Source organism: Lycorma delicatula, chromosome 4 (assembly GCF_047948215.1).
Source record: "Lycorma delicatula isolate Av1 chromosome 4, ASM4794821v1, whole genome shotgun sequence".
Lineage (NCBI taxonomy): Eukaryota > Metazoa > Arthropoda > Insecta > Hemiptera > Fulgoridae > Lycorma > Lycorma delicatula.
The window spans coordinates 63,809,630-63,836,929 of record NC_134458.1 but is presented as its reverse complement, the minus strand read 5'-3'; the positions used below and the strand labels follow the sequence as shown (position 1 = coordinate 63,836,929).

General features: G+C 32.0%; 1 protein-coding gene across 8 annotated transcripts in view; it reads right to left on the bottom strand.

The window, feature by feature from the left end:
- Positions 1 to 10,444, bottom strand: part of LOC142323471 (glutamate receptor ionotropic, kainate 2-like) — a 74,557-nt gene extending 64,113 nt beyond the window's left edge. For 3 of the 8 annotated variants that reach the window (XM_075363132.1, XM_075363133.1, XM_075363135.1), the window contains exon 1: positions 10,263 to 10,443. In XM_075363132.1, the coding sequence (XP_075219247.1) occupies positions 10,263 to 10,353 (91 nt within the window). In that variant the 5' untranslated portion in view covers positions 10,354 to 10,443. Of the gene's footprint in view, positions 1 to 9,703; positions 10,120 to 10,262 lie in introns of those variants that run through there. The other 5 variants (XM_075363131.1, XM_075363136.1, XM_075363134.1 and 2 more) reach the window with 4 other exon arrangements.
- Positions 10,445 to 27,300: the final 16,856 nt, after the last annotated feature.

Sequence of the window (27,300 nt, the reverse complement as noted above, 5' to 3'; positions counted from 1 at the left end):
AAATAAATAAATAAGAATTACTTAAATAATTTTTTTTTTATTCACAGAAGTACAATAAATTATTTGAAAAATTATTATTTCAAAGTTGGCAATAAAATAACTACAGCTGATGAACAAAACGCATTACTGTATTAGTGTTTAAATTATTTTGTACATTCAGTATATCGGATACTGTGAACTGTGCTGTCGTTAGTAAAGGTTTTCGGCGAATTTCAGTTTGAACGTGATCGGTAATATATAACGCTCAGGTATTCGATACGTATTCATCGGTCTACTAGCTTTCCAGTACAACTCATCATCAGAGATAAGTCAGTAATTTTATGCCGTTTTTAGGCGGTCCCGATTCATAACCGGGTCTTCTTACTTTAATTTTACACACTATGGAGAAGGATAGATGCTTATTTTATGCAGATATTGCGTATTTAACCGAGAAAACCATTTAAAAACGGGTTACGATCGTCTTCAGGAAAACTCGGAAGAAAGCACTTTCCACCAAAAGAGCTAGATTAGAAATAAATCCGACGTTGCGGGATTAAAATTTAAGACGATTTCTAATAATTTACACTTCATATACCATGTTACCCGATAGCCAAAAGACAAAATCCCCTTCGATAATCAACATTTGAATAATTAATAACGTGTAAATTAAAGTTTTCTAGTACGATATGCTGTGAACCGGCGACCTCAATGCGATTCAAGAATATCAAAATGATTCGACGAGTTCGCGGACACAACCGGTAAAAGGAAAATAAATTAAAAACAGTTGAATTAATTGTATAAAACAAAACGAGTAAATGTCGTCAGCTAATTTATCGATAACTTATTAAGTTACATGGCATAAATAAATAATAGTTTTTTCTTTCGGTAAAAATAAATATTAAAAGAAAACAAAATTAACGATCAGTAAATAAAAATAACGGTAATTACTTCAACATATGTAGTAATATATATTCTATATGTAATATAATGTGATAATAATATAATATTATATAATTATATATATATATATTATCTCAATTCATCAATTCACCAGAATTATAATTTTATAACCTAAAATAACAAAATAACAGCATGATTGTAAGAAAAACTGAAAAGTATTACAAAAATAAACAATAAAAGAGTGTATGCGCGCACAAAATAAATCACTAATCGAATACACACAATTACAGCATAAAGTATAACTTGCTCTTCGAAACTGTCTTGGACAATAAATGAAAGTACAAAAATAAATAAAATTTAAAACAATAATGCACAGAAGATAAGCGTTATGATTTTTCTAGATAAAAATTATTCGAATCATAACCGTTAAAACTCGAGGAAAGAAAAATGAATAATTATCAATGTAGAAGCATACCAACACACACACACACACACACACACACACACACACATACACAACTATTTTACCCGCCGTATTCATCTTTCAATATATATAGATAGGAAAAATAAATTAAAACAATAGAAATAACATAAGTGTTGTCAGAAAAAGAATGATTCGGACAGCAATCACAAGAGTGGAAGATAAAAGACACCGGTGTCTCAAAAATCTGAAAACTGAAAAATGTTTGAGGCGTAATATTGGCGTTTCATATTGGCGGTTCATATTAAATACATTAAACATTTTTGTCCACCGTCCTGAAGGCAAATCAAATTTTTAAAACGGCAAGTCTGTGATATCTCATTTTTTTACAAATTTGAACAAAAAAGTCATTGAGGAGGGCAAATTTTGAATATCTTCTTCTCCTGAAAAGTTACTGCTTGTTTGAAAAAAATATATATTATCGAATGCAGTTTTATCTATATTATTATCAATTATTACCTCTATAACATTTATTTTAAACTTTAAACGGTAAGTCGGTGAGGTGAATTTTAAATAAAATTTTCCGAAATTCAAACGTGAAAGCCGATTCTGAATATCTCCTTTCATCCAAAAATTACAATCTCTCGGATCCGGAAAAAAGAGCCAGCATTGTTGGTCGTACTAAAAATATAATTATTTTAGCTATTAGATATTAAACCTACCTATTTTAAAACTTTAAATCGGTACTATTGCAAACGATTGCAATCGTCACGATACTGATTTTACGATCCGGTATTTAAAGTTTTACATTCGTGCGTTACTTCTTTCTTTTTTGATCGGTCGTTTACTACAATGATTTTGTTGTAGTCAGCGGTCTGAACCGGCATCGTTTAACATCACTTTTTTTTTTAATATACTTTTATTACAAAATCAAAATCTATATAGCCAAACGAAAGGCAGATGATAATAATAGACACTAGGTTCAAATTACAAATAAAACAAATCACGGTCAGACATGGCATTTTTCATAATCTACAAAATTCTATTTCCATATCCCACGCACAAGCTTCAAACTTATGTGGCGATATCATTAAGTAAAAAATAATAATTATAAATACACACATGTTTATTTAAATTTTGTTTTAATTATTTTGGTTAATTTTGTTTTCTTTTAATATTTACTTTTTACCGAAAGAAAAACTATAATTTAATTAAGTCATGTAATTTAATAATAAGTTATCGATAAATTGGCTGACAACAATTACTCGTTTTGTTTTATACAATTCAATTGTTTTTAATTTATTTTCCTTTTACCGGTTGACTCCGCGATCACGTCGAATCATTTTGATATTCTTGAATCGCATTGAGGTCGCCGGTTCACAGCATATCGTGCTAGAAAACTTTAATACACACGTTATTAATTATTCAAATGTGAGCCTGCTTTTTGCTCCCTCTGTGAAATTAAACCGTACTAAAATCTCGGGATAAAAAACCAGGGGTAAATTTGATTATTTGTAAACACATGGGTCAAGGAATTATTCGATAATGAATTTTAAACCGCCTCATGTCTACTGTTCTAAATCGGTATAATTTTAATGAATCGGCAAGTATTAAAATATAGGACGTGCTCCGAAAGGCTCCGATCGTTCCTAAGATGTCAAAACAAACGCGTGTGGATAAAATCTTTCACTGAAAACCCGAAATTTTCTGTTGGTAAGTAACTCCCGTTCGAGCGTTAAGAAATCGTGTGGTATAAAGAATTTAAACAGTCGTGAATGCAAATAATATTGAAAGTGACAGATGTCGATCCTATTTTCGAATTAAGTCCGGTGAAATTATGAACAGGCGGATTCGGATTTACAGTTTTTAAGACTATTGTGCTTTCAAACGAGGCTACCTTTAACGAAATCGTAACGGTTGTTAATATCAGATGAAAATCCTTACAAGACAACTGAAGGTTGTATAAATGTTCGAGTCGATAGATACGAAAGCAATACGATCGTTTGAAATCGCAGGAAACTTAAAGCGAACGTAATCGTTATTCGAAAACGGTACAGAAATAAATTTTGTTTGCTGTAAGAAATTTTGACATGATTTTAAAAATATATACGATTCAATATGACAGGCGGCACTTCTCATTTCGGTTATGAAGTTTTTAACATATTTTGAGGAAGTACTTCCTTACATGTGGATCGCAGAAGGGGTTAAATGACCGATGAGAAATTTTAAAGAACATTTAAATGACCCTTATTTAAAATATATATATTAATACATATCAAATATATATATATTTATATAAGCATTAACAAATTAACTATCAGTAAACGAAAACATTTTTACGTAATTTTATAAATTACCAATTTTAAAAAAATATTCCAAAAAATGCAGGTTCATCAAAATTAGTTACAAGAGAATCTTGCGGATTTCTGCAACCACTCGACGTTAAGATGTAAGCTTTTTCGAAAATATGTGTTTATTTTTTAGAAAATCTTCTTACTAGATTTGGAATATAAGTATCTTAAAAGTAACCGATCCGTTAGCAAATTTACGTTCGCTTTCCCGCCTGGTTATTTAATCGTTACCAAGTAACTTTTAAAAAAATATCTTTATTTATGGAGTTCCGATTTTGATTGCCGAATATCAGGCGGCTTCAGTTTCCAGCGATTTATTTGAAAATTTAACTCGAGAATTAAATCACATCATTTCGTTGTTCACTTTCTGATACAGTCTGGACCGAAATAGGTCACGTGAAAAATTGAACGTAGACGCTTCATTTGACGCTAAAGGAATAGTGTACGGGAAAACCCGTAATCGGATGAACTACTTAAACCTCGAAGTTTCCCCCGTAACACTTCTCTTGATTTATCGACGAGCTGGTCTCTAAAAAGGTTTTTACAAGGTTTGAACCTATAGATATTTTAATAAGTAATTGAATTATAGATTAAGATGTTAAACATTTTGTGATACCTACGTCGATTAAAACGAAACTCGCCCGAAATTATGAAAGTGAAAAATAAGGCAGAAATAGAACCCGATTTAAACCCGGTAACGAGGTTTTCATGTAACTGAAAAAATAATTACCGTAAATGTCTCTCTCTCTCTCTCTCTCTCTCTCTCACTCTGTGCGTGTGGGCGCGCGCGCGCGCGCGCGTGTGTGTGTAATTGGACCAATTCCTGAAAATATGTATTGAGCCGGGGAGCGTACGTTTATTCCGATTGTTCCCACCGCCTACTGATGTACACGCGTTGACCTATTACTAGAATATAAAGTACTCTTACAAAGCAGCATGGAAATAACAAAAAACAGACTTTGGCGAGTAGTACGGAGCAGTAGTGGGATTGGTGAGGTAAGATTTTTTTTTGTAAAAGCATGACGTTGCACATCCCGCATCATTTATTCATACCAACAAAGTAGCGTTATTAAAACGCATAAATTAGTGCTAAAATTTGGACCCTTATTGACAGCCGAAATAGCAATATTATTTTTAAAATAGCCGCTATAATGAAAATCGATCGTAAGAAAAATATTAAATCGGAGATAAAGCACTTCTGTTCTTAAATACACTTAAAGGTAATCTATTTTATATAACACTGGTCAACAATGTTTCCGTTACGTGGTCAATATTTCCTGAATCTATGTAATTTTGTGCGCCGTTCCAAATATGAAGTCAGATTTTCCCTATCGGCCTCAGATATTTTGTAATTGCCCTTCTTATATTCCAGAAAGTACTACATATAATTTATTTTATTTATTTCAGCAGTTAAGTTGCTAAATAAACTACAATTTATTTGAGTTGATAAATAGCTATGAAAAATAAGTATTATTATTTACACAGTAATTCAACCGATTGTAAATGATACATATAAGATTCGTGTGTAATTATATCACCCATTAGTCACACATTGCGCAGCGTATGTGAATTCTGTTTTGGTGACTCTGTTAGAATATAATACTGTAAACAATAATAAACAATGTGTCAAGCTGGCTAAAAAAATCTCTACTGCAACAGTTAAGCGCGAGCTTCTGTGTAACATTTAATGGTGTAGCTATTTTCCTACCGATTTATGATTTTAGTTTTCCCTGTAAAGTTTATTTATGTGTATACTACATTAACGTATGTATAAAACGTTTAAAGTTTTGTAATACGTGTTTCTGAATGTATTGCGGTGAACGTTTTAATAAAAATACCACGTAGTTGTATTAACCGACCAGATAATTTCTGTTTTATTTCTGTTTTGAAGTAACATTAAAGTCTAAGAGGAGAAATATAACTCCACTGATAAAAAAAAAACCCCATATGTACTATATTTTAGGTGTAAAGCAGGTAATCAGGACAGGTCCTGAGTTCCTCATATTTGCTGCAATTAATGTGTAACGCTGTTGACCGGTAACATTACGATTCCAATGGTTTGGAGAGAACCGAAGGATCACTTCACGGATGCAATTTTTGTATAACGAAAATATCAGGGATAACAGCTAAGACTGGACGTACTGTTAAATATCCTGATATTCCTTCTGCTGTAAGACCATTGCCTCGCAGTCCACAGTTTCCAATTCCAGAACCAACCAAAAACATGGGAATTAGACAAAGATGAAACAATTGATGTTGAAGGTTGCGCAGATTTATCAGATGATGAACAAAAGAGAGACCCAGACCTTTTAGAAAATACAAACGCTGAACCACTCTTAATCAGTCAGAATTAAACAAACTCGTTCGTGATCTAATTTTATCCAAGACTCGAGCAGAAATATTCGCATCGCTACTAAAAGAATGGAATCTTTTACAATATAATAATAAAATAAGTGCTTTCAGTGACAGCTATCGTGAATTTCAACGTTTCTTTTTCCAGTTTGAGGACTTAATTTACTGCAATGATGCGGAATCTTTACTAGAAGCTTTGGGATATATGCACCATCCTGATGAATAGCGTCTTTTAATTGACTCCTCAAAGAGTAGTTTGAAAACAGTCCTTCTTCATACTGGAAATAATATTCCGTTAATTCCTTTAGCTCATACAGCTCACATAAAGGAGTCATATAAAAATATGAAACTTGTGTCGGATTTGATTCAGTATGAGAAATATTTGTGAAGTCCTTAAAGTGATAGCGCTGTTACTCGGTTTACAACTGGGGTATACTAAATTTTGCTTTTTGTGTGGGAGGGCAGAAATAGGAAGAATCATTGTGTTAAAAAGAGAAATATTGACTGCAGTAAAGAAGAACTTTTTGAGTCCAGCACTAGTAAAACCTGATAATGTTTACCTTGCGCCATACTCATTAAGCTAGGTTTAACGAAAAATTTAATTAAAGTAATGGATCGTGACGGGACTGGATTCCACTTTCTAAAAAACAAGTTCCCTAATATAAGCAATCCTAAGATAAAGGAAGGTATATTTGTTGAATCGCAAATAAGAAAAGTAATGAATGATATTGAATTTAGAAACAATTTGAATGACTGTGAGGTAGCTGGGTGAAAATATTTTAAATACGATGCTTTTAAAAAATTTGAAAAATCAAGACCGGATCTCTTTCGATGAAATATTCTCGAACATTTCAGTGAAGTAAATTATACTGAATATGATAGGCGATAAAATGTTTAACTTGACAATTCATACACCAATTTACCATAAAAACTATACTTTCCTCACGGTCGAGAGTGATTAATTTCCTAAAATGTATGCTCTGCGAGAAGTTATTTTTCCATACTATATTTTAATATATATTTTTGTTAATAAATATATATTTTTGTAAACAAACGCGGAATGTATTTTTTGAAACAGATGAATACCTGTTTGTAACCACTTGTACGTGCCTGGTTTTTTCAGTGAACGGGTAGGTGTGCTACTCCAAGGATAAAAAGGAACTGCCTTGACATTTGCCTGGATGGATCGAATGAAACCGTGATAAAATTCTTGATCAGAGCAGCATCACAAAACACACAATTTACTATAAAATAGAACACTGATTTGCTTAAAGTTCATGTTAATAATTTAAAATATAAGCTTAAAGTTCATATTAATAATTTAAAATATAAATACATGAAATGCTGTAAGTTAAGGTAAATACATGAAAATACTAAATAATTAGATTAACTTAAAAAAATTCACAATTTAGAAGGCGTTAATTAAAATTATATTAGCACATATTTATATATACGTTGAACGGGATGCAGAGAATTCAGGGTTTTTTATTGTTAGCATTATTTAAAAATTCATCGACAGATTAATAGTGAAAGAAAATCAATTAATTATATTTAAAATAAATTAGTGGAAAAGTTTTTTAAAAGGTTTCGTAATTTATTTAAAATCGACTACAAAAATAAAGATCTTTCACGTAAGCCGAAGTTCGGTGTTGTGTTACACAAAAACTGTTCTGCCGTCTGCTTCGATAGAAGTGGTCATTTTAACTTTTAAAGAATAAGTGACTATTATTTTAGAAATGACAGAAAAGTTATTTTTAGTAAATTTTAGACGTTTTGGATTTTTTTCGGTAAGAATGTGAAACGATACCTAGTTCTTTTATGAAAGGCGATTTACGTTTATTATACCAAAACTTGAACTAGACCGACGGTTTGACACTCGATTCGAGCATCGATTACAGAAAGAAGTGATAAAAGTAAATTATTGTTTTTCTGCGATGAGTTACAACGTCTTATCTAGATTACGAAGACCGAGTTGCGAAGCGACCGGCATAAAATTTTAACTGATTCCAACACAAAGTTAACGTTTAACGTCGGAAAGAAATCGAACCGGAATCACGGTTATTTTGTTAGGAGTACACGAATCTAGAAGTTGTATTTAAATCGGGAGCAAGAAAAAACTGACGTTCATTATATGAGACTGAAAAGAAAAAAAACAGAATTTCTTCTTTTTTTATTCGAATGTGAACGGCCGTATAAGAAAAGACAATACTCTACCGCTCTTTTTTACATAACTTAAAAAAAAATAACTATGTCGTCACTGGACTGATGAACTCCGTGAGGAATACTTTACCGAATAATCATTGAGTCGGAATCGGGTCTGTTAGTATCCGAATCACAGAATCGACGGAAACACCTGTTTGCCTGCAGGTTCAGTAATAGTTATAGAATTGTGATTTTTTTTTTTAACAATATTATCCGATTCCCGTTTGCATTACCCCTGTCATAATGATTGGTATAATAAAATTAATTTAAAACGGCAAATTTTCAACTTCTTTTATATATACGTATATATATAACATTTTTTTTTCCATTTTCGATAAAATGCTGCTACTTGCAGCAGTGTTCGATAACGACTGTTGCAAGACGCGACGTAAAGATGCAGTAATTTTTTAACGGTCGAACAGAAAAACAAGACGAAAAATCGAACGATTTCAGAAAAAAAAAATTAGCCGCACCCGCCGGGAGCGGTCAGTAAGTTTGCGAGCGAAAAGAGTACTTATTAAAAGTATTGAATTTCGACTGAATAATGATTCTATACTCGAATAAGTTTAAGAACCGATTATTCAAGCGTAAATTTTACGAGCGAACTTCGGGAAAAGTTAAATTTGAATCACCGAAAGGTCAGCTTGTATCCTTCAAAAAACGTTACGTCGTATAGAATCAAATTTTCGTCGAAGCCGGTGACGTAGATGTGCAACTCCGTATCACAATGGAAAAAGGTCAAATGAAACAACTTATCGCTAATAACCCCGACGGGAACTCGGAAAATATTATATAAATCAATAACCAAAATAACATTTTAGTTAACCACAGGATCATCTACACTAACACTGAATAATTTTGTTGTAGACTTGAAATTTCACTATAAGAAAAATCTCAATCGATTTTAGAAAATAATGGAATGCGATAATATCTAAGATAATTTTACTAAATAAAAAAATATGACTAAAAATAGTAAATACTATTTTTATTTCGACATATTTGATCGAGATATGACAATTATATTTCAAATATCATCTGAATCAAGAAAAATATCAGCTTAAATCGAGGAATGATGCACGATTAACGGAATCGTTCGAATCTCCTTAGTGTTCGATATCAATTTCGCCAGAACGTATCGTATTTATCACATACTATGTATACACTACCGATTGACGAGAGAATTCTCCATACCAGGTTAATCGACAAAAAAAAACCTTATCGACTACATGAAATAGAAGAAAAGAGAAGTCGCATATAGGCATCGGTTCGTTGAGATCTCACTTTTTAGTGAAACCAAGTTATAAGTTTTATTCAGCACCGGTACTCGTAAATATAAATTTGTGCGTTCAAAGATTGAAAGTCTTATTCTCATAGACTATTAGAAACCGGCTCGAATTCGATCTGTTTTCTGAATTTATTTATTAAATGATAAATGGGGTATTCTATGAAAAATAGTAAACGATAAAATTTTAAACGATAATATTAATAAGAGATTTACCTTAAAAACGAAATCGATAGGTAAAGAGGTAAAGTAAAATCTCCGCTTTGAGAAATCACTTAATAACTTTAATTACTACTACTTCTAGGAAAAATCCTCGTAACTGACACGATATGGCGGAAAGTTCTTCGCTGAATTCACTGTTGTTAAAGAGTAATTTTTCTACTTACATCACAACTAATGCACTATAACAAACCGCTCTATTTACAAGATTTATCAGAAAAGACACAGAACAAAATGTTTACGACACGTTTCGACTTCAGAGACTCAGATAGAGAACATCTCACTCTACGATTCAGGTCCGAGTAATTTTTAAATTTCATTTCATATGTCAAAGTTCTGGCGTCAAGAAGATGACGCTATTTTCAGACAGAGGAGAACTCTACCCAACGGACGTTGTTATTTTCGAATACGTGAACAAAATTCTGCAGATTACTCCCGCTTATTTTCTCATTACCGAATTAATTCGCTCGGACTTACAGAGCGCGCGCGAAATTTGCTGTTAACAAAACTAGTTAAAGACATTCAAGATGAAAACATTAATATGACGTTCACTTACTGATAGTAACATTTTTACGAGTTCTTCCAGAACGGTGACAATTAACGATAATGATGTAAAAGATGAATGTCACCGCAAAGTATCGCATCATTTCCCGTGACCGACTGCAACGGACAGCCCTCCTTTCACCGATACGAGAATAACCCACTGGGACAAACGCCAATCTCCTCTCTCCTCTCTCCACTCGCCGCAAAGATACTGCTTTTAATGAACGAATGAATGCACTACTATCGATTGATCCGCCTATGTACAAGTGCCAAAACATCATGTTTAAAAAAGAATATATGCAACTACTGCTTTCAACCTAAACTCATTTTCTCTCGCAGCGGTTCTCTAATAATAAAAATTCCACAATTCGAACCACAAAGTCGCTAGAAAAAATAGAAATGACTCGTACAAAACCTATTATTTGTGCTATTCGTTTGAATGCATTTTAAATATTTTTTTATTATTCCATTAATCCATCTTCTCTTAAAGAGAGGAGACGATATATGTATATCACGCGTCTTTTCACATAGGAAGGAGTACATTAATTTTTTCTTTTTACTATCTGCGCCCATCTCCTAAATGGTTATAACGTACGTAAAATGTCTTCGATACAGTGGCATTATTCAGAGCCGCATTCTTAACCGCCAGAGTGAAGGGTTTTAGTCAGCGTTAGGTTGTAATACCCGATACGTATCAGAGACAGTCGATACTCTCACGCATACTTCATTCCTTAAGCGGGTCTTCCGCGATTTTAGTTTACTACACTACGCATAACTGTCATTGTGCGGCATCCACCGATCGAATATACGGTATCCATCAGATTTCACTTCTTTAACTTTGTGCTGTTGTTTCAGGAAGATTTAACTATCACAATATGCTGGAGGAAAGAGGATGCGGTTTGTTTAAAACAAAACAAAGGCGTAATTAATTTACTAGTCACGAACCCAGTTTTATGTGATTGCTGCTTGATATGCAGGCGGCCGCGCACCTGCGACCTGTTCTGGAAATTTATTTTTAAAAATCTCTTCTTAGAGTAAGAATTATTCGTCAAAGATTAGAAAACGTAAACGCTTAGATGAGTAGTAATACTATTCGAGGTATCCAAGTATTGTAGGCACTGCTGATAGTACAGCGAAGGGGACAGTGTACCGTTACAGGACGCGTAAGTAGCGGTAGCCGCAGGACCATCTCCTGAATAACGCAATAATTACAAAACGAATTATACTCAACTCTTTTCATCCATAGACTGTAAAGGACATGAAACTGACATCGATAAAACAAATGTCGTTTCTGTTTATACTTTAATCATTTTTATGTGATTTTGTATTTCTAGGTGTTGCTCGAGATGCAGGTGCGATTAAAACCATTTTTTGAACGTTATAAACCGATGTGTTTTAGAAACGCTCTGAACGAATCTGTGTAGGGACCCACGAAATAGGCTAATCCATTTCCACCGGCTCATTTAACATGGATTTTAAGTATTTACGTGATCGACAGTTCTATACAAGATTGTGTACCTCAATATAAGTTTGCCGACAATAACAACCATTGCAGAAATCGTATATTAAATGGAGTAATCTACTCAAAAATGTTGTCAATTTACATATATATATATATATATGTAAAATATATATATATATATTTTTAAGAGGGGACATTACAGGAGGCAGGAACACACAGAGAAGTAAAATTATCAAAATAACACGAGAGAAAAATGAAATCGTTGATAATTACTACAGAGGATACTCTGAAATACAATTTTTAAAATTATCCCTGAAAGTTTTAAATGAGAATAAGTCATTAAGGGTTGTTTTATATACCGTCTTCTTAGTAATTCGCCTGAAAGAAGTAGAACTGAATAAGCTGTAAATATCGGTATGCAAATTTTCAGTAGAAATTTCGAAGAAATACTATCAGATTTCAAATAAAACAAAAAAAAAAACAGGATCAGGTAAATGTGAGAATTTCTGCATAATAATAATAATAACAATCTTTATTCTACAAAATATAAACAGGTTACAAGTGAAAATAAAATTATTTACAGTCATAAATTCTTAAAACATAAGCTTAATAGACATATAACCAAGCAATAACATAGAATAGATGTAAAACAATAAAAGTAAACATTTATTATTTAATCTTGTGGAACTAGGTACCCCCTACAGTAATAACTATATTGGAGGTTACCATCCATTATTTTTCAGTGAGTAAAATAATTAACCAATTTTATTGAAAAATGGTCAAGTGCGGATTTCCAAGTGGATTACAAAATTAATTACACGATACAAGTCTTGCAGTACTAAAAATTCAAACTAGCGACAAGATTATATATACACACAGATTAAATAACTCAGAACCATAAAACAATACAAGAATGCAAATATAATGAATGATAAAATTGAAAATGAAATTAATCCTAAATAAAATAATAATAATAAAAATATGAAACCTTCAGAGCCACCGATTCCACCCAGAGTCACAGGTCAATTAATTAGAAAAACTCTCTACATCTTCAACTGACAACAACCAATCGTAAATTAGTAGTGAAAACCTTTTTAGAATCTTCTATGAATTTAAATTCCCTTTGTAAGCGATTAAATGTTTTTGGACCTAAGTATGAATAAAGACGTTTAAATTACTCAATTCTTGGCCTAGGAGAAAGTACTCTATCCGCTTGCCACAAAAGCCTCGTAACCAAAGTACCAAGGATCCTACCCTGTTTACAGCCATTATAATACACCATTAGTATTCTATAGAAATACATATAACACAGTGGCAGGATCTTAAGATCTCTGAATAACGGGAAGGATGTATGTCGTCTACTATTACCCAATATTATACGTATTATACGTACTACATGTTTCTGAGTAATATAAACAGATCTAAAAAATGCATTAGACTCCACCCAACATATCATCCCGTACCTTGACTCTACAGAAGCATAATACAGCTATTTCAGAACTCTTACAGGGAGCAATATTTTTTGAAATAATAGAATTTATTTAAACAAACACCTAATTGTTTATAAGTGTAATACCTAATATTTTCAAATTACAAACTAAAATAATTTATAAAAAAAAATTAGAACAGGGCTGGATGTGCTATGTAGATAACATCGATTCGGATTAAGAAAAAGCATGTATATACGAGAAGCGATCTCAGCCATCAGATTAATTTTAAGAAGGCAGTTTAGAAAACTTGAGTCTTAAGTGTTGTATTGTATAGATCTTGAAAATATCACTTGATTATGTAGAACGGAACAGAACGTTAAAGATTTTAATAAAAGTAGGAAATATAAAGAAATTAGAGGTATTTAAAAACAAATAATAAATATTAAGATTAATATCTTTGAGATGTTATTTCACACTTCATGTTATCAGACATATCAGGAACGGTAGGTGTGTTATTTAATGGATAACAAAAAGATCTAAACCGACATTCGACTGGATCGATTCGAGGAAAAGCGTAGAAAAATCTTGAGCGGAGCACTGTAGTATGCAAAATTAAAAGAAAATATCAGAGAATGAGAATAATAATTATGTTAAATAATAGTAAAGCAAATAAGCGTAAAAAAATAAAAAATTTCTCCAGAATAAAAAAAAATTTGTAGGTGTCGACCGGAAGGTTTTCAGTTTTCTTTTTTTAGCGATTTTTTCTTTCTTTTTCGTCCCTTGTGTGGATTTAAGCGCGAACATTGGACGATGTCGATGGATTTAGTGAATTTTTTGAAGGTGGTAACAAAATTAATATTTTACTCCAGAATATAAACAGTACTAATAAAAATGTTGAACGCTTTACCAGTTAGTTAACGGTTGAAGTATTAACCTGATATCGTTGTATTAAAAGAAACAAGAATTCGAAATACTGTTGAATCTAATAAATTTACTACATTAACCGTTGACGATTATGATATCTGTGCTTCTTGTAATAAATAACAGATGCGTTTGTATTATTTTACATTATAAACAGAGTGGTGTATGTAATTTGATTAATGAATCTGTAGCGAGGTTGGCTGTATTGCTTAATTGTCGGGCGAGTGGCTACCATTTTGTATCGTTTGGTACTACAAAATCGGTAAATGGCACCCTGTTGCCGGCCTTATTAGCCAATTTAAGGGCCAAAATTGTTACGTGTACAAGCGATTTCATTTAGATGTTAATAAAACGGATAATTTAATTAAATAATCGTTGTTTAGAAACGCTGCTTAGTTTAGGGTTTGAGAATTCAATCTATCAAAATACCCGCATTACCAACTACTTCAACTAGCACAGCGCTATAACACGCTATAACCGTTATAGCGCTAACACGGCGCTTTAACCACTACGGTTGCCGATATGTGTTTAACTGACCGTCGTGTTTCTTATCGATACAAGTTATAGTCCGTCAGGTAAGCGAAATAATGCAGAAAAGTCATATCAACTCTACCAAGTTACGGAAGTTATTGCAAGATATGGACGGGAAACCTGTATATGAGTGATGATATAGATTTTAAATTAAATTCTTGTGTCGAGCACTCAAAATAAATTTTATTTCGTGTAAAAATAGGGGAAAAATTTTGAAACCGTAGCTCACTGAGAGTTTATCCAGAACTATTAAAGCTCGAGATAAGCTCAAAAAAAAAAAAAATGAAGAGACCCAAATAATAACCGATTAAGACTACAGTTTTAGACCTTACGATATAAAATGCTTAGACGAGTTAATTATTTGAAAAAAGATTATGCAAAATAGTTTGAACCGAATAATAAAAACATTAAAAGGCAAAAAAAATTGATTTAATTAATATTATAACTGGAGTAGGGCGTAAAAGGGTAAATGAGTTCCAGTCCGCTGAGGATATGAAAGAAGGAAAATGAGGAGTAAAATATTAAGACAGGAAAACATAGTGTATCAGAATTCACAGATCTGATTTTATTTAGGTAGTAAAATTATAAAGGATGCATGAATAAAGAAGATATCAAAAACTGGGAGAGCTTTCATGCTCCCTAAATCTACTGATGCCAATCACATATCAAAATTTTTAAAAACATTGTACGAAATGTAGGGCTTTCTGCTACACTGCCATATATTTATACAACAGCTCTATCTAGGGAAGTCCCTTGTAGTTTATGCACCATCGCAGCCCAGCAAAAAATTAGTAGCAGCATACACTGTTCCACTTTCCCTCTAAAGCATCAAATTCGACAATAGTGTGCTCAATCCTTAATTTGATGCGGACAGCATTACCACTAATTGAACTGTCACCAAACTCTACAAAGACCGTATGTCTCAGTCCCTTACTGGGCTCAAGCTGGTCTCAACATAGTGCAAGCCACTCAATTTTTCTAAATACACCAGTCAATTTTTGTTCTGATTTAGTTCCATCATGATTTTGTATTATACTAGCAAATACCTTGTATGAATTTTGAAAATCAGAAGATTGGTTGCGAAGGTATAACAACATTTCTGAATAACCATGATCTGTTAGATGGAGATCCATGCAAAAGTTAGCCTTCAACTTACTAACAAATATCCCTTTGAATTTTGAAAATCGGACGATTTTTTGCAGAAATATAATAAGAGCACCCCGAAACACGGGGTGCACCTACTATTTTGCACGTCCCAAAACAGCGCCCCAGGCGCACCCCATTTGTTACCAGTTGATGGTAATGATTGATCTAGCCTCACACGAAGACTTCACCACTCCACTCTAGCCTCCCATGCAGTAGCCTTCCACACAGTCCCCATGGGAAGCACATTATTATTAAACAGAAATTTATTTAATATTATTTTGTTTTATTTAACGTAAATTTAATTCTATTACTTTTGTAATATTACTCATTCAATTGATTTGAATCATTCAGTTGAAACCCAGCTAACACAGTGGCAGAAGCTTACGCAGTTCACTAATTCAATTTATAATAATTTGTGCTTCAACCGACAAATCTCCACTACTATATAAATATGTATATGTATATATTTATATAGCCTACGACACTCCCGGTAATGTAAGAATTCCAACGCGGGGTCATTCAACTAAATCATAGAGCTGTTACAGTGGAACACATATGCATGCCTACACCATAAATACAATTACATTCACTCCTTTTTCGGCAGTCATATAAAAACAAAAACTTACAACTATTACCACAGCTAACATACTAAAATATTACTTATAATTACTATCACAGACGAAATCTTAAACGTATTATTTTGAAAAGAAAAATATATAAAACTAAAAACAATTTAACAAAGTCTGAGAGGAGTGTAATGGGCTCCTCAGATAACAGAAAGAATAGATTTAACATGAAATTTATAACAGTTATAAAATGAAACCTGTTATAACAATAACATTAAATGCTATGTAAAATACTAACATGTCGAAGAAATAAAAACACCCGATCTAAAACTTTCTTATCATCGCCCAGGATTCGACAAATGTTTTTGGACAATTTAAATTTGCAATGCCAGCCCGCATAACATATAAAATCCACAAGGATGTGGCGCATAATCAAGTGGCAGTTACATCGTACACATAGTGGTACATTTTCTGTTGACATCAAATATCCGTGAGGGAATCTGGTATGTCCAATCAGCAGAGGACCAATGTCTTTCAACGAATTTTTCTGCACGAGGAATCCCATGGCAACACAGTATCTTTAATGGGCCGGAGTTTGTTATCTAATGTAGTGGTCCAGTCTCCTTGCCACATTTCTCGAAGAGTGTTGTTTTATACTATTAATAAAGTTGGAAGTAGCAACACGACGGGGGGGGGGAGGATATTGACTACATGCATCTTTAGCAGTGGAGTCCACACATTCATTACCCGGAATTCCCACGTTGCTACAGTTTGCCTATTTTTCATCTTCTTGGCAGTTAGTGTCATTGTGGCCTTCTTTAGCACATTGACAACCCTGATCAAGGCCTTTTCACAAGACTTTTTTTGGTGGTTTTTTCAGATGGACCACAAACTAACATAGATCTTTCTTGTGGACTAGTAATTTTGATCCCACGAGTACCGGGAAAATATAGGACCACCTCTACAGAGTCCACATGTACAGAGGCTAGAGCTAATTACAACTGGGTTTGCCCAAGTGCCCAGAGGATATTGTTCAAGACTCACTATGTACAGCCATTCATCCATCAGCAAGATAGTTTCCACCTTGGTTTACCGTTGCGTTTCGTAAGATGTCACACACTACCGAGTGTAAATGTAAGAAGAAGCAATGTAGGATTTTGATGTGCAGTTGCATAAAGGTATATGTAGTAATTTGTGTAGTGTTCTTGGTGTGGTCTATGTGTATAATAAAAAAGTGTTCTGCAACTCTGTGTGTATTGGGAAGAAAACCTGCAGAGGCTAGGGCCATGGGAATGCCAACCCCCAGTATTAAAGAGTAAGACTCCCCATAAGGGTACAGGTTCTTTTGGCAAAGAAAATTTCATCCTAGTATCTATGATTTTCTCAATCATAGCTGCAAGGCTTGGTATAGGGGTAGAAAATAGCTTTTCCATGTTAACCTTTGGTGAAAAAGAGGCAGCAGTTGCTTCTGCATTAAGTCGTTGTCAGTCGAGGTGTTCAGTTGCTGACAATTTTCCTTGCTTCAGGATTGCTTACCTTTTGCAAGGTTTTTACCTCCTGAACTGCCATTTCAGTTTTATAAACTGAACAATTTCTAGAGTGGCAGTTGTGTTGCCCACTACAGTTCACACACTGGAGGATCTTTGAATCGATCATCTTCATGACATTCCGTGTCACACCAGCAGATTTCTTGTCTTTCACAACTGACTGCAATGTGTCCAAAACACTGGCACATAAAACATAACATAGGTTGTGGTATGAATGCTCGTATATCTAGATGATATATGCCAGCACATACTTTCTCAGACAAGGAAGGTCTGTTGAATGTTAACACAAGTGAAGCAGAAGGAAGAACTTCATTTCTTCTCATGGTCAACCTTCAGCATTGAGTTACACCCTGACATGACAATTCCTATACTATTTCTTCTTTTGTACAATTAAGAATATTGCAGGAAATAAAAACCCCTTTTGATGAGTTAAGGGTGCTATGCAGTTCAACAAGGATTGGAAACTCACCAATCTTCTTTAACACTTGAATTTTTTGGGTTTGACTATCATTCATGGCTTCGAAATACAGACCGGTAAAAGTTTTACATATTTTCTTGACAGCTTCTTGGGCAATCAAGAATGGGCTGACTTTATGCAGATTACCATCCTCTTTCATAATTAGAAGAAGCCTTGGTCTGGATACACTGGTGGTAAAATAAGCTTGTACACTTCTCAACTCTCTTTTAATTTTATCTATATTCTTATTATAAGTAATAACACTGAAGAATTATTCTGAAGTAATGAACACCCTTTCTAGGTAATGAGGGACTCCTTGGTAAGTAGAAACTATGCCACTGGCCTATTGAGAGTATTTGGCGAATCTGTTTTATTTCTGTCACACAAATTTGTCCAGCTAATAATGCATCAGTCATTTTCTAGCATGAATTTTTCTGTTTGAGAAAGAAATGGGTCATTCCACCCCATTTAGAGCATCTGCCAATGCCGCCTATTTTTTTTAATAACAACTAATGTTAGCACAGTGAAGGTAAAACTAGTGCACATGTGTGTGTGTGTGTGTATATATATATATGTCAAAAACAACCACCAAACACAGTACAAAAAAAACTTAAAATCTAATATCAAAAGTTGACTTTCACATGATTTCGCATCATTAGTCGATATATAATTCTACAATTACATCAGAAAACAAAAACAAAAAAGAAATAAAAACTAAAAAATTAAAACTTTAGAAAACATAAATCCTAACAACCACAAAACTTGAACAACACAACTTCACTCCCAACTGGAATGATTTAAACTTAAAACATTACGCAACTATGTTAATTTTTAATTAAAGCATTATCTTCAAAAAAGATCTGTTGGTTAATCATTTCATACTTTTGTTTAAATTTATAAATATGTATAGTATTTTTAAGCATACTCATTTAAGGTAGATTTCATAAGAAAATGTTGTATTGAATAAATTTGAAGGTTTCCTTAACTTTAAAGTGAAAATATTTTTTATCCTCTACTTAGCACTGGTGAAATTTACTACTGCCTTCCGATGTGCTGAAAGGGAATTTTTTTTATTGTTATTACAAATTTCAAAATAATTTTTATAATCAGTAATACTATGCTTACATTGCAACAAATGGTTGGCCATATTAGACACACTTCTCTTTCTGTAAGCATTGTAATATTCCATAATCTTTTTTTAAAAGTTCTGTTAGTTTTACAAATATAAATTTTATTACATTCATTATATTTAATTTTACATATTCCTCTTAAATCCACACCATCATTTTTATTATTATTCCTTACATATTTTACAACATGGTTATTTAATTTGTAAGCTTTTTTTACATTTATTTTTATCATAAACATTAGTAATTTTTTCTATTATTTTATTTGTATAATTGTATTCTAAGAAAAAAACTATTAATAAACTCAAAGTTATTTTCTTGTTGCAATTTTGTAAAGCTATCATGGTACTTTTTTCTGTCTTTTATATACATTTTCCATAATTTCAACAACAAAACCATTAAATACTGTTATTTGTTTTATTACATTAATTTTCTTCTTGAATTTGTCTTCATTGATCCTTGTATAATGTAAAGCTCTAAAAATCAGGTTTTTTATGTATAAATGTTTTGTGAACATGGATGATTAGAATTTACATGCCATATTGTTATGCTATTCGTTGTGGGTTTTCTATATACTGATGTTTCTATAACAGTTTTTATGTATTTCAATCTCAATACCTAAAAAATGTATTTTTCTGTTCTTTTCCATTTCACATGTAAATCCTAAATTATCATTATAATTATTAAGTTTATTTAAAATGATCAAATGTTCATTATTTATAATTGGATTATATATGAATAAAATATCATCTACATATTTTATTCATAACAGCACTTGGGAGTGTACTCAATATACTTTGAACTATAATACTTTCAAAATATTATATAAAAATCTCTGACATAATTGCAGAAATAGGTGAACCCATACGTAAACCTTTTGTTTGTGAATTAACATTTGTTCTCACACTCAAAATAATTTTGGAGACAAATATTCCTTACAATGATAAACAATGCATTTGTATACTTTGAGGTTTCCTTCAAATTGTTTTTTATTATTTTTACTGTTTTATCAACTGGTATATTAAGGCACATGTTCGTGATATTACAACTTACCATTTTAGTGTTATAATTAGCTTTAATACAATTTAACTTAGGACTTAGCCATTCCTAACATAATGCTTACTTACATTCAAGATTAATTTTTATTCTAAGAATTTTAGCTATAAAATATGCAATGTTTTAAAATTTATTAGCGGTCATATAGGAATATTTATTTTGTGTAAGTTCAGTAATCCAGTAAGTTTTTGGGGGTAATGGTACATATGGATACAATCTGGAGCGATAACCTAATTTATTATCATAATTAAATATTAGTTTATATTTACATATTAAATCCTTTACAATTTTTACTTTCCTGTCTAGATAGTGCTGTAGCAGAGCTATAGCTCTAGAAGGAAAGTATTGTAATCGGTCCAGTTTGGACATAATGCGTTTTCACCGGATCATGATGTTTTGATACCTACGGAACCCAAAAAACCGATGGGAATTTTCTGGATGTTTATGTTTGTATGTACATATGTGTTCGGTGTTGGCCTCTAAATCGCCTTATATCTCCAACACCAATGGACCAACTTTGACCAAACTTAGTCAGATTACTTCTATATATGGGGCATTGATACCATTAAATTTTCAACTTAAAAGGTCAAAGGGGTGAGGCTGTAGAGCAAGGTCACCATCTTTTCACCTAATTATGGTCATATTTTTCTGAGGCACATTTGTTAACAATTAAAAATAAGAACATCTACAAAAAGAATTTTTGAAATAACAAAAAATAAATAAATTCAAAATAACAAAAAATAACAAAAAAAAATAACAAAATAACAAAAAAAATAACAAAATAACAAAAAAAAAAAATAAAAAAAAATAAAAAATAAAATAGAATTTTTTTTTTAGAGCATTTCCCAAAAAATGCTCTAAACTACAGCTATGTTGTGACATCACAAGTACACGGGTAGAATTAAATAAATGAATAATATTTAAAGTGTAAAAACGTAACTCGGTCTGGTTGGGTCTCTAACTCTATAACCCAGTTGACTAGATACCTGGTGTGTATAGACTAGCGGCTAAACCAGCTGCCGACTATACAACCGAAATTTGTTCTATGTAAATTGTGAAATTATATTAGTTTGGTTAGTGCCAACCATTGCTGCTAGTACCACCATACCTGTGCAATTTAAATACAGTATGCACGCGCGCTTTAGTTAGAATCATTGAATTAAATAAACGAAAAAATATTTTATTTATTTATTTATTACCAAATTCCTTAAAAATACCAAAGCATTTACATATACAGGGTGTCCCATATAAAATGCAACCCATCAATCACTCATCCATGAAATTTCAAAAGTCAAGCCTACTTGTTACTGAAATGGACTCGTCCAACACCTGAACATCGCGGCGACGCAGTAGAACACTACTGATAGTAACAACAATGCAATCATAACGTTCAGTGTATTGCTAGAGACAAGATGGTATTTTCGCTAGATGAACGTGTTTTCATTGTTAAGTCGTACTTCGGTACGAAATCAGTGGTTGCAGTGCAAGATTTGTTTCGCCATAAGTACCCAGATAAACCAGTTCCTAGCAAAACATCAGTATTAAGGTTAGTTGCAAAATTTAGAGAGACTGGTTCTGTTAATAACAAGGAACACAAAAGATCTGCGTCAGTGTTGAATACAGATACAATCACTGAAATCAAAGACAGATTACTCGCCTCGCCAAATAAATCGATCAGACGTTTGTCTGCTGAAATTAATTTGTCTAAATCAACTGTTCATCGGGCGACCAATTACGATTACGACCTTATCGCATTTAAACGGTTCATCGACTTCTTGAGCCCGACAAAGAAAAAACGGCTACAATATTGTCAATGGTTCCGTCGATTTCTGTGTGAGGGAATTAATGTTATGGATTTGTAATTTTTCACAGATGAAGCACGATTTCATTTGGATGGCTACGTAAACAGCCAAAACAGTAGAATTTGGAGTGCTGAAAATCCCCATGTTTATCACGAAAAACAATTACACCTGCAGAAGTTGGGCGTGTGGTGCGTGATATCGCGGAAGAAAATAATCGGTCCTATTTTTTTCGAGTACACCATTAATGCAGAACGATATCAGGATATTTTATTTCAGTTCATCGCACTCTTGGAAGAGGAAGACAGACACTGCTGGCTACAACTTGACGATGCGACATCGCACTACGCAGGTTCAACTTCTGATTTCGTTGAGGAATTCTTTGGTAATCGTGTTTTCAGTCGAGGCTTGTGGCCACCAAGATCTCCAGATTTGACTGCAGCGGATTTTTTTCTATGGGGTTACCTCAAAGAAAAAGCCTACAGCAACAAACCATGAACACTTGAAAGTAAATATTGAACAAACTGTATTAAATATCCAGCCACAAACTTTGAAAAAAGTTGCAAGAAACGCTGTAAAAAGAATTGAAGCTTGTATTCAAGAAGATGGCGGCCACTTCCAACATTTACTCTAAATGTAAGGTAATGGATGGTAATAATAAAAATTACATTTACATTTACACATGCCTTTTTATTATTTCAGTACCTACCAATATAAGGTTGGGTTGCATTTTATATGGGACACCCTGTACAAAAAGAACCTATTATAGCCTTATAAATACCCATACATAGGTTGGTCCTATAATTTTAAAAAAAATTATATATTTTACACAAGTTGTGAAGTATACCTCACTCAATTAAAACAGTACATAAATAAACTACACTTAAAAATTTTTTTAATTAATGTTTTAGTATATAAAAAGATCATAAAGAAACTGATCATAACAAACAAAAAAATATAGAATCCATTTCTACAAGATAATCATACATCCTCTACACAACATCAATCTTTTTTGATTTGCTCTTTCAATTTTCGTTTTAACATTTTTTACTAACATCAAAATCCCAATATTTATTTGGCAATTCATTAAAATATTTTTTAGAGTAGTAGACTTAGCTTCTTTGTCCAGTTGTTAACAAGTGTTTTGGTAACTAATACTTTTAAAACGAGTGTTACCTGGATTCTGAATAAACTCATTTTTTAGTTCATTATATAGGTACACAATAGAATTCACAACACAAAACACGCCTGATGTCCAACGATCAGTCTGGATCCTGTTTACCGATTCCAATTATTTTAAAAATACTTTTAATTAAAAATTTAAGTATTTTTATTTAAATATTTAAATAAAACAATAAATATTTTAAATTAAATTGTGTGTGTATCTGTGTATAACCTGTGCTTCAGAAACTACCCACAGTTGTAGACTTTCCCAGAATGTAGCTTTAGCCGCGTGACAGGAAAGTCCTACAACTGTGTTGTCAGCTTTTTAGATATTTGTTTGCTGGGTATTTTATCACCTAAAAATCATTTTCCTCAATGTAATTACCTGTAAGTTCTTTGTACTTATTTTTATACATAACTATTGGTGTATCAGTCTTATCTGAATTTAATAATATTAGATCCTCATTACGCTTATTTTTTAGTTTGATAACCTTAAATTTTGTTATCATTTGTTTATTAACTATATTATTTTTTTTTTATATTATGGCTAATTAAATTTCTTATTTCATTCTTATTCAAAACAATTTTCAGTACATTGATGAATTATTTGAATTTTCAGAAATTCAAATATAGAAAGTCAAATATATATATGAGGTCTGTAAATAAAGTAATGAGACTAGTTCAGAAAAACTTTTTATTTACAATCCAATTATACATGAACTGTCATCTTCAAAATACTTCCCTTGGAAAGCCACGCATACTTCAAATGGTTTTTCCACTCTTCATAGCAGTGTTGGAACTCAGAAATCGGAATATCCTTCATGATGGTCGGTTATATTATTTTATGTTTTCTACTGTACCAAAATGATGTCCTTTGAGGTGTTTTTTTAAAGTCAGGAACAGGAAAAAGTCACAGAGATTCAAGTCAGGTGAATAAGGTGGTTAAGGAACTACAGGAATGTTTTTTTTCTTTCCCAAAAACTCATTAATTGAGAGTGCAATGTGACAAGGTGCATTGTCATAATGCAGCATCCAGTTCTCTTTGATGGCTGGTCTCATGAGGGCAACTCTTTTCCTCAGTCTTTCAAGAATTTCTCTGTAAACACATTGATTTACAGTCTGTCCTGTAGGCAAAAACTCCTTATAGACAATGCCATTGCTATCGAAGAAACAAATTATCATGGTTTTGATTTGCTCATTTTTTGATTTTTTGCGATGTGGTGATTTCAAAATGTGTCACTCCTTAATCTGGCGTTTTGTTTCTGGGTCGTACTGAAATATCCAAGACTAATCCATCACCAGTAATAACATTTTTTTAGAAAATCAGGATCAGTTTCAATTCACCCTAGATCTCGGCACACTTCCACGTGTTATTTTCCTGTTCAATAGTAAGGTTTTTTGGGACCAATTTTGCACAAACTTTTTTCATGTCATTAGTTTGTCAAAATTTGATGAAATATGGTATGGTTTAAATTTAATTGTTCTGTAATCATTCTGACAGTTAATCGCCAGTCGTACTGCATCAAGTCTCTGATTTGCTCAACGTTGTCGACACTTTTTGACATTAATGGTCTTCCACAGCATGGATCATCCGCAACTGATTCCCAGCAATCTGAAAATGCTTTAAACCACCTAAAAACTTGGGCTTGTAACAGAGAGTGATCTCCACACACCCTTTTCAATTTTGAAAAAGTTTCAGGAACATTCTCACAGAGTTTAACACAAAACTTGATTGTGCAACATTGCTAATAATTAGTATCACTCATTTTTGTAACATACAACAAAAACTTGTTTCACGAAAAGTTGTTTATGTCTCATGGCAACAATAAATTAAAAATATTAATACCTAATATAAATCAGCTGTTCATACAACCACACGTTTACTAGTAACTTTACAGAGTGTTGCCACTTCAGCTGCCAAAAAAAACTAGTCTCATTACTTTATTTACAGACCTTATATAGTTATTAAAGAAAATTACCTATGGACACACCAAAATAGCAACCTTAATATTAAACATAACAATTTATATAAAAACTCTTTGAATCCACCTTCTCATCAACAGTCATATATAAATATAAGGTAATATATTACCATTATTAAATGTAAAAACTGATAGTCACAAACATTTTTTATATAAACTGATAAAGTTTATTTATTATATGGTTATCTATTTTTTTTAGTGTGTTCATAGATAAGAGTTTTTAGTCTATTGTCTAGTGACAATATGTTAAGGAAGAATTTCAGGACATGTTCTAAAAATGGAAATAAAAAAGGAGTTCATATAAATGTGGATCATATAAACACTTTTTGAGTTGTAGCTTGCAAAATATTTTGCTCAGATTTCTGCTCCAAGGGTTAAATGAAACCACACTGAAATTTTTGGAACTTAAATTAAGAGGTAAATTTATGGTTTCATATAGTTTTTACCTTAAAAATTGAACAAAACAGATACCACAAAAGTATCTAGTAATTTTTTACAAGATTTTTATAAAACACAAAAATTTGTGCCACAAAACAAAATGTTTAGGTCTGCTTTGTTAAATTGGGAGTAAACAAATAAAATTTGTATAGAATTAAATAAATTTAAATTTTATAAAAAAAAAACAAAACAAGCTGAAATTTGGTAGAAAAATATTACATTACAATTTTAAACCAAAACAAATATCATTCATTATTATAAAATACCTACAAACAAGATCAATTATTACTAAAAAAAAAAAAAAAAAAAAAAAAAAAAAAAAAAAAAAAAAACAGTTTAAGAGTAATATTTAAATGTCACTGTTATTTTTAAAATATTAAGAAAAGAAATTCTTTAGAAATAATTTTGAAAAATAAACTGAAAATTTTTTTATTTTGTTAGTTGGCAGATCAACAATTGAAATTTACAGTGGATATGAATAGTTTTATGTGCTTTTAAAATTACAGAAAATTACTCAATGCTCTTGAGTACTTTCTAAAAATGCCTTTTAGTTTTCAAATGAAGAATATGCAGACAATTTTTATTTACAGATATTGTAATGGAAATATGCTAGCTGCACACTGTGAATATCAAAAAAGGTTTTTCTTAACAGGATTCCAAATCTACCAAAAATCTTTGCTTCACTTTTTCAATTTTTTTTTCATACAATCGGTTCTTTTCAAACATGTTTGTATTCTACTGAACACCAAGAATAATGTTGTATCGATGAAGAGCACTACATAATTTAAAAAGTTCAACATTACCCAGAGCTCAGCACTAGAGGAATTTCAAATCGCTCTGGTTTGTTGGGCAGTACAATATAGTAAATGTTTCACACAAAAAATCTCTATCCATACCTCTAGCAGCAGGTAGTACATAATTATCTACCTGGAAAATTTCTGCTGCATCAATGGCTTCAAAACAACGTCAAAAGATTATATTTTATTAAAAGAACAAAAAGTAGGTAGAAAAGAATTTGTGACAAGAATCTTCAACACAATTTACTGGCAACTTAATGAAATTATAATACAATCAAACCCTAAAAAATTGTGTTTTATGGTCTAATTTTTTTGTTGTACAATAATTTTATCACAAATAATTAGGTAAATTCTGGAACCTGTTTTATTCAATTTTTTAGATGAAAAACCATAAGAAACCATCAAATTTACCCCTTAATTTTTAAGTTCCAAGAATTTCAGAATGGCTTCATTTAGCCTATGGAGCAGAAAACAGAGTAAAATTTTTCACAAGTTGTAGCCCAAAAACAAAGTTTTTCCAAACACATGTTTATATAAATATTTTTATTTATTTTCACTTGTAAAACACATCTTAAAATTCTTTCAGGGTTTTGTGTATGCATATTCCAAGTAAAATTAAATCAATTAA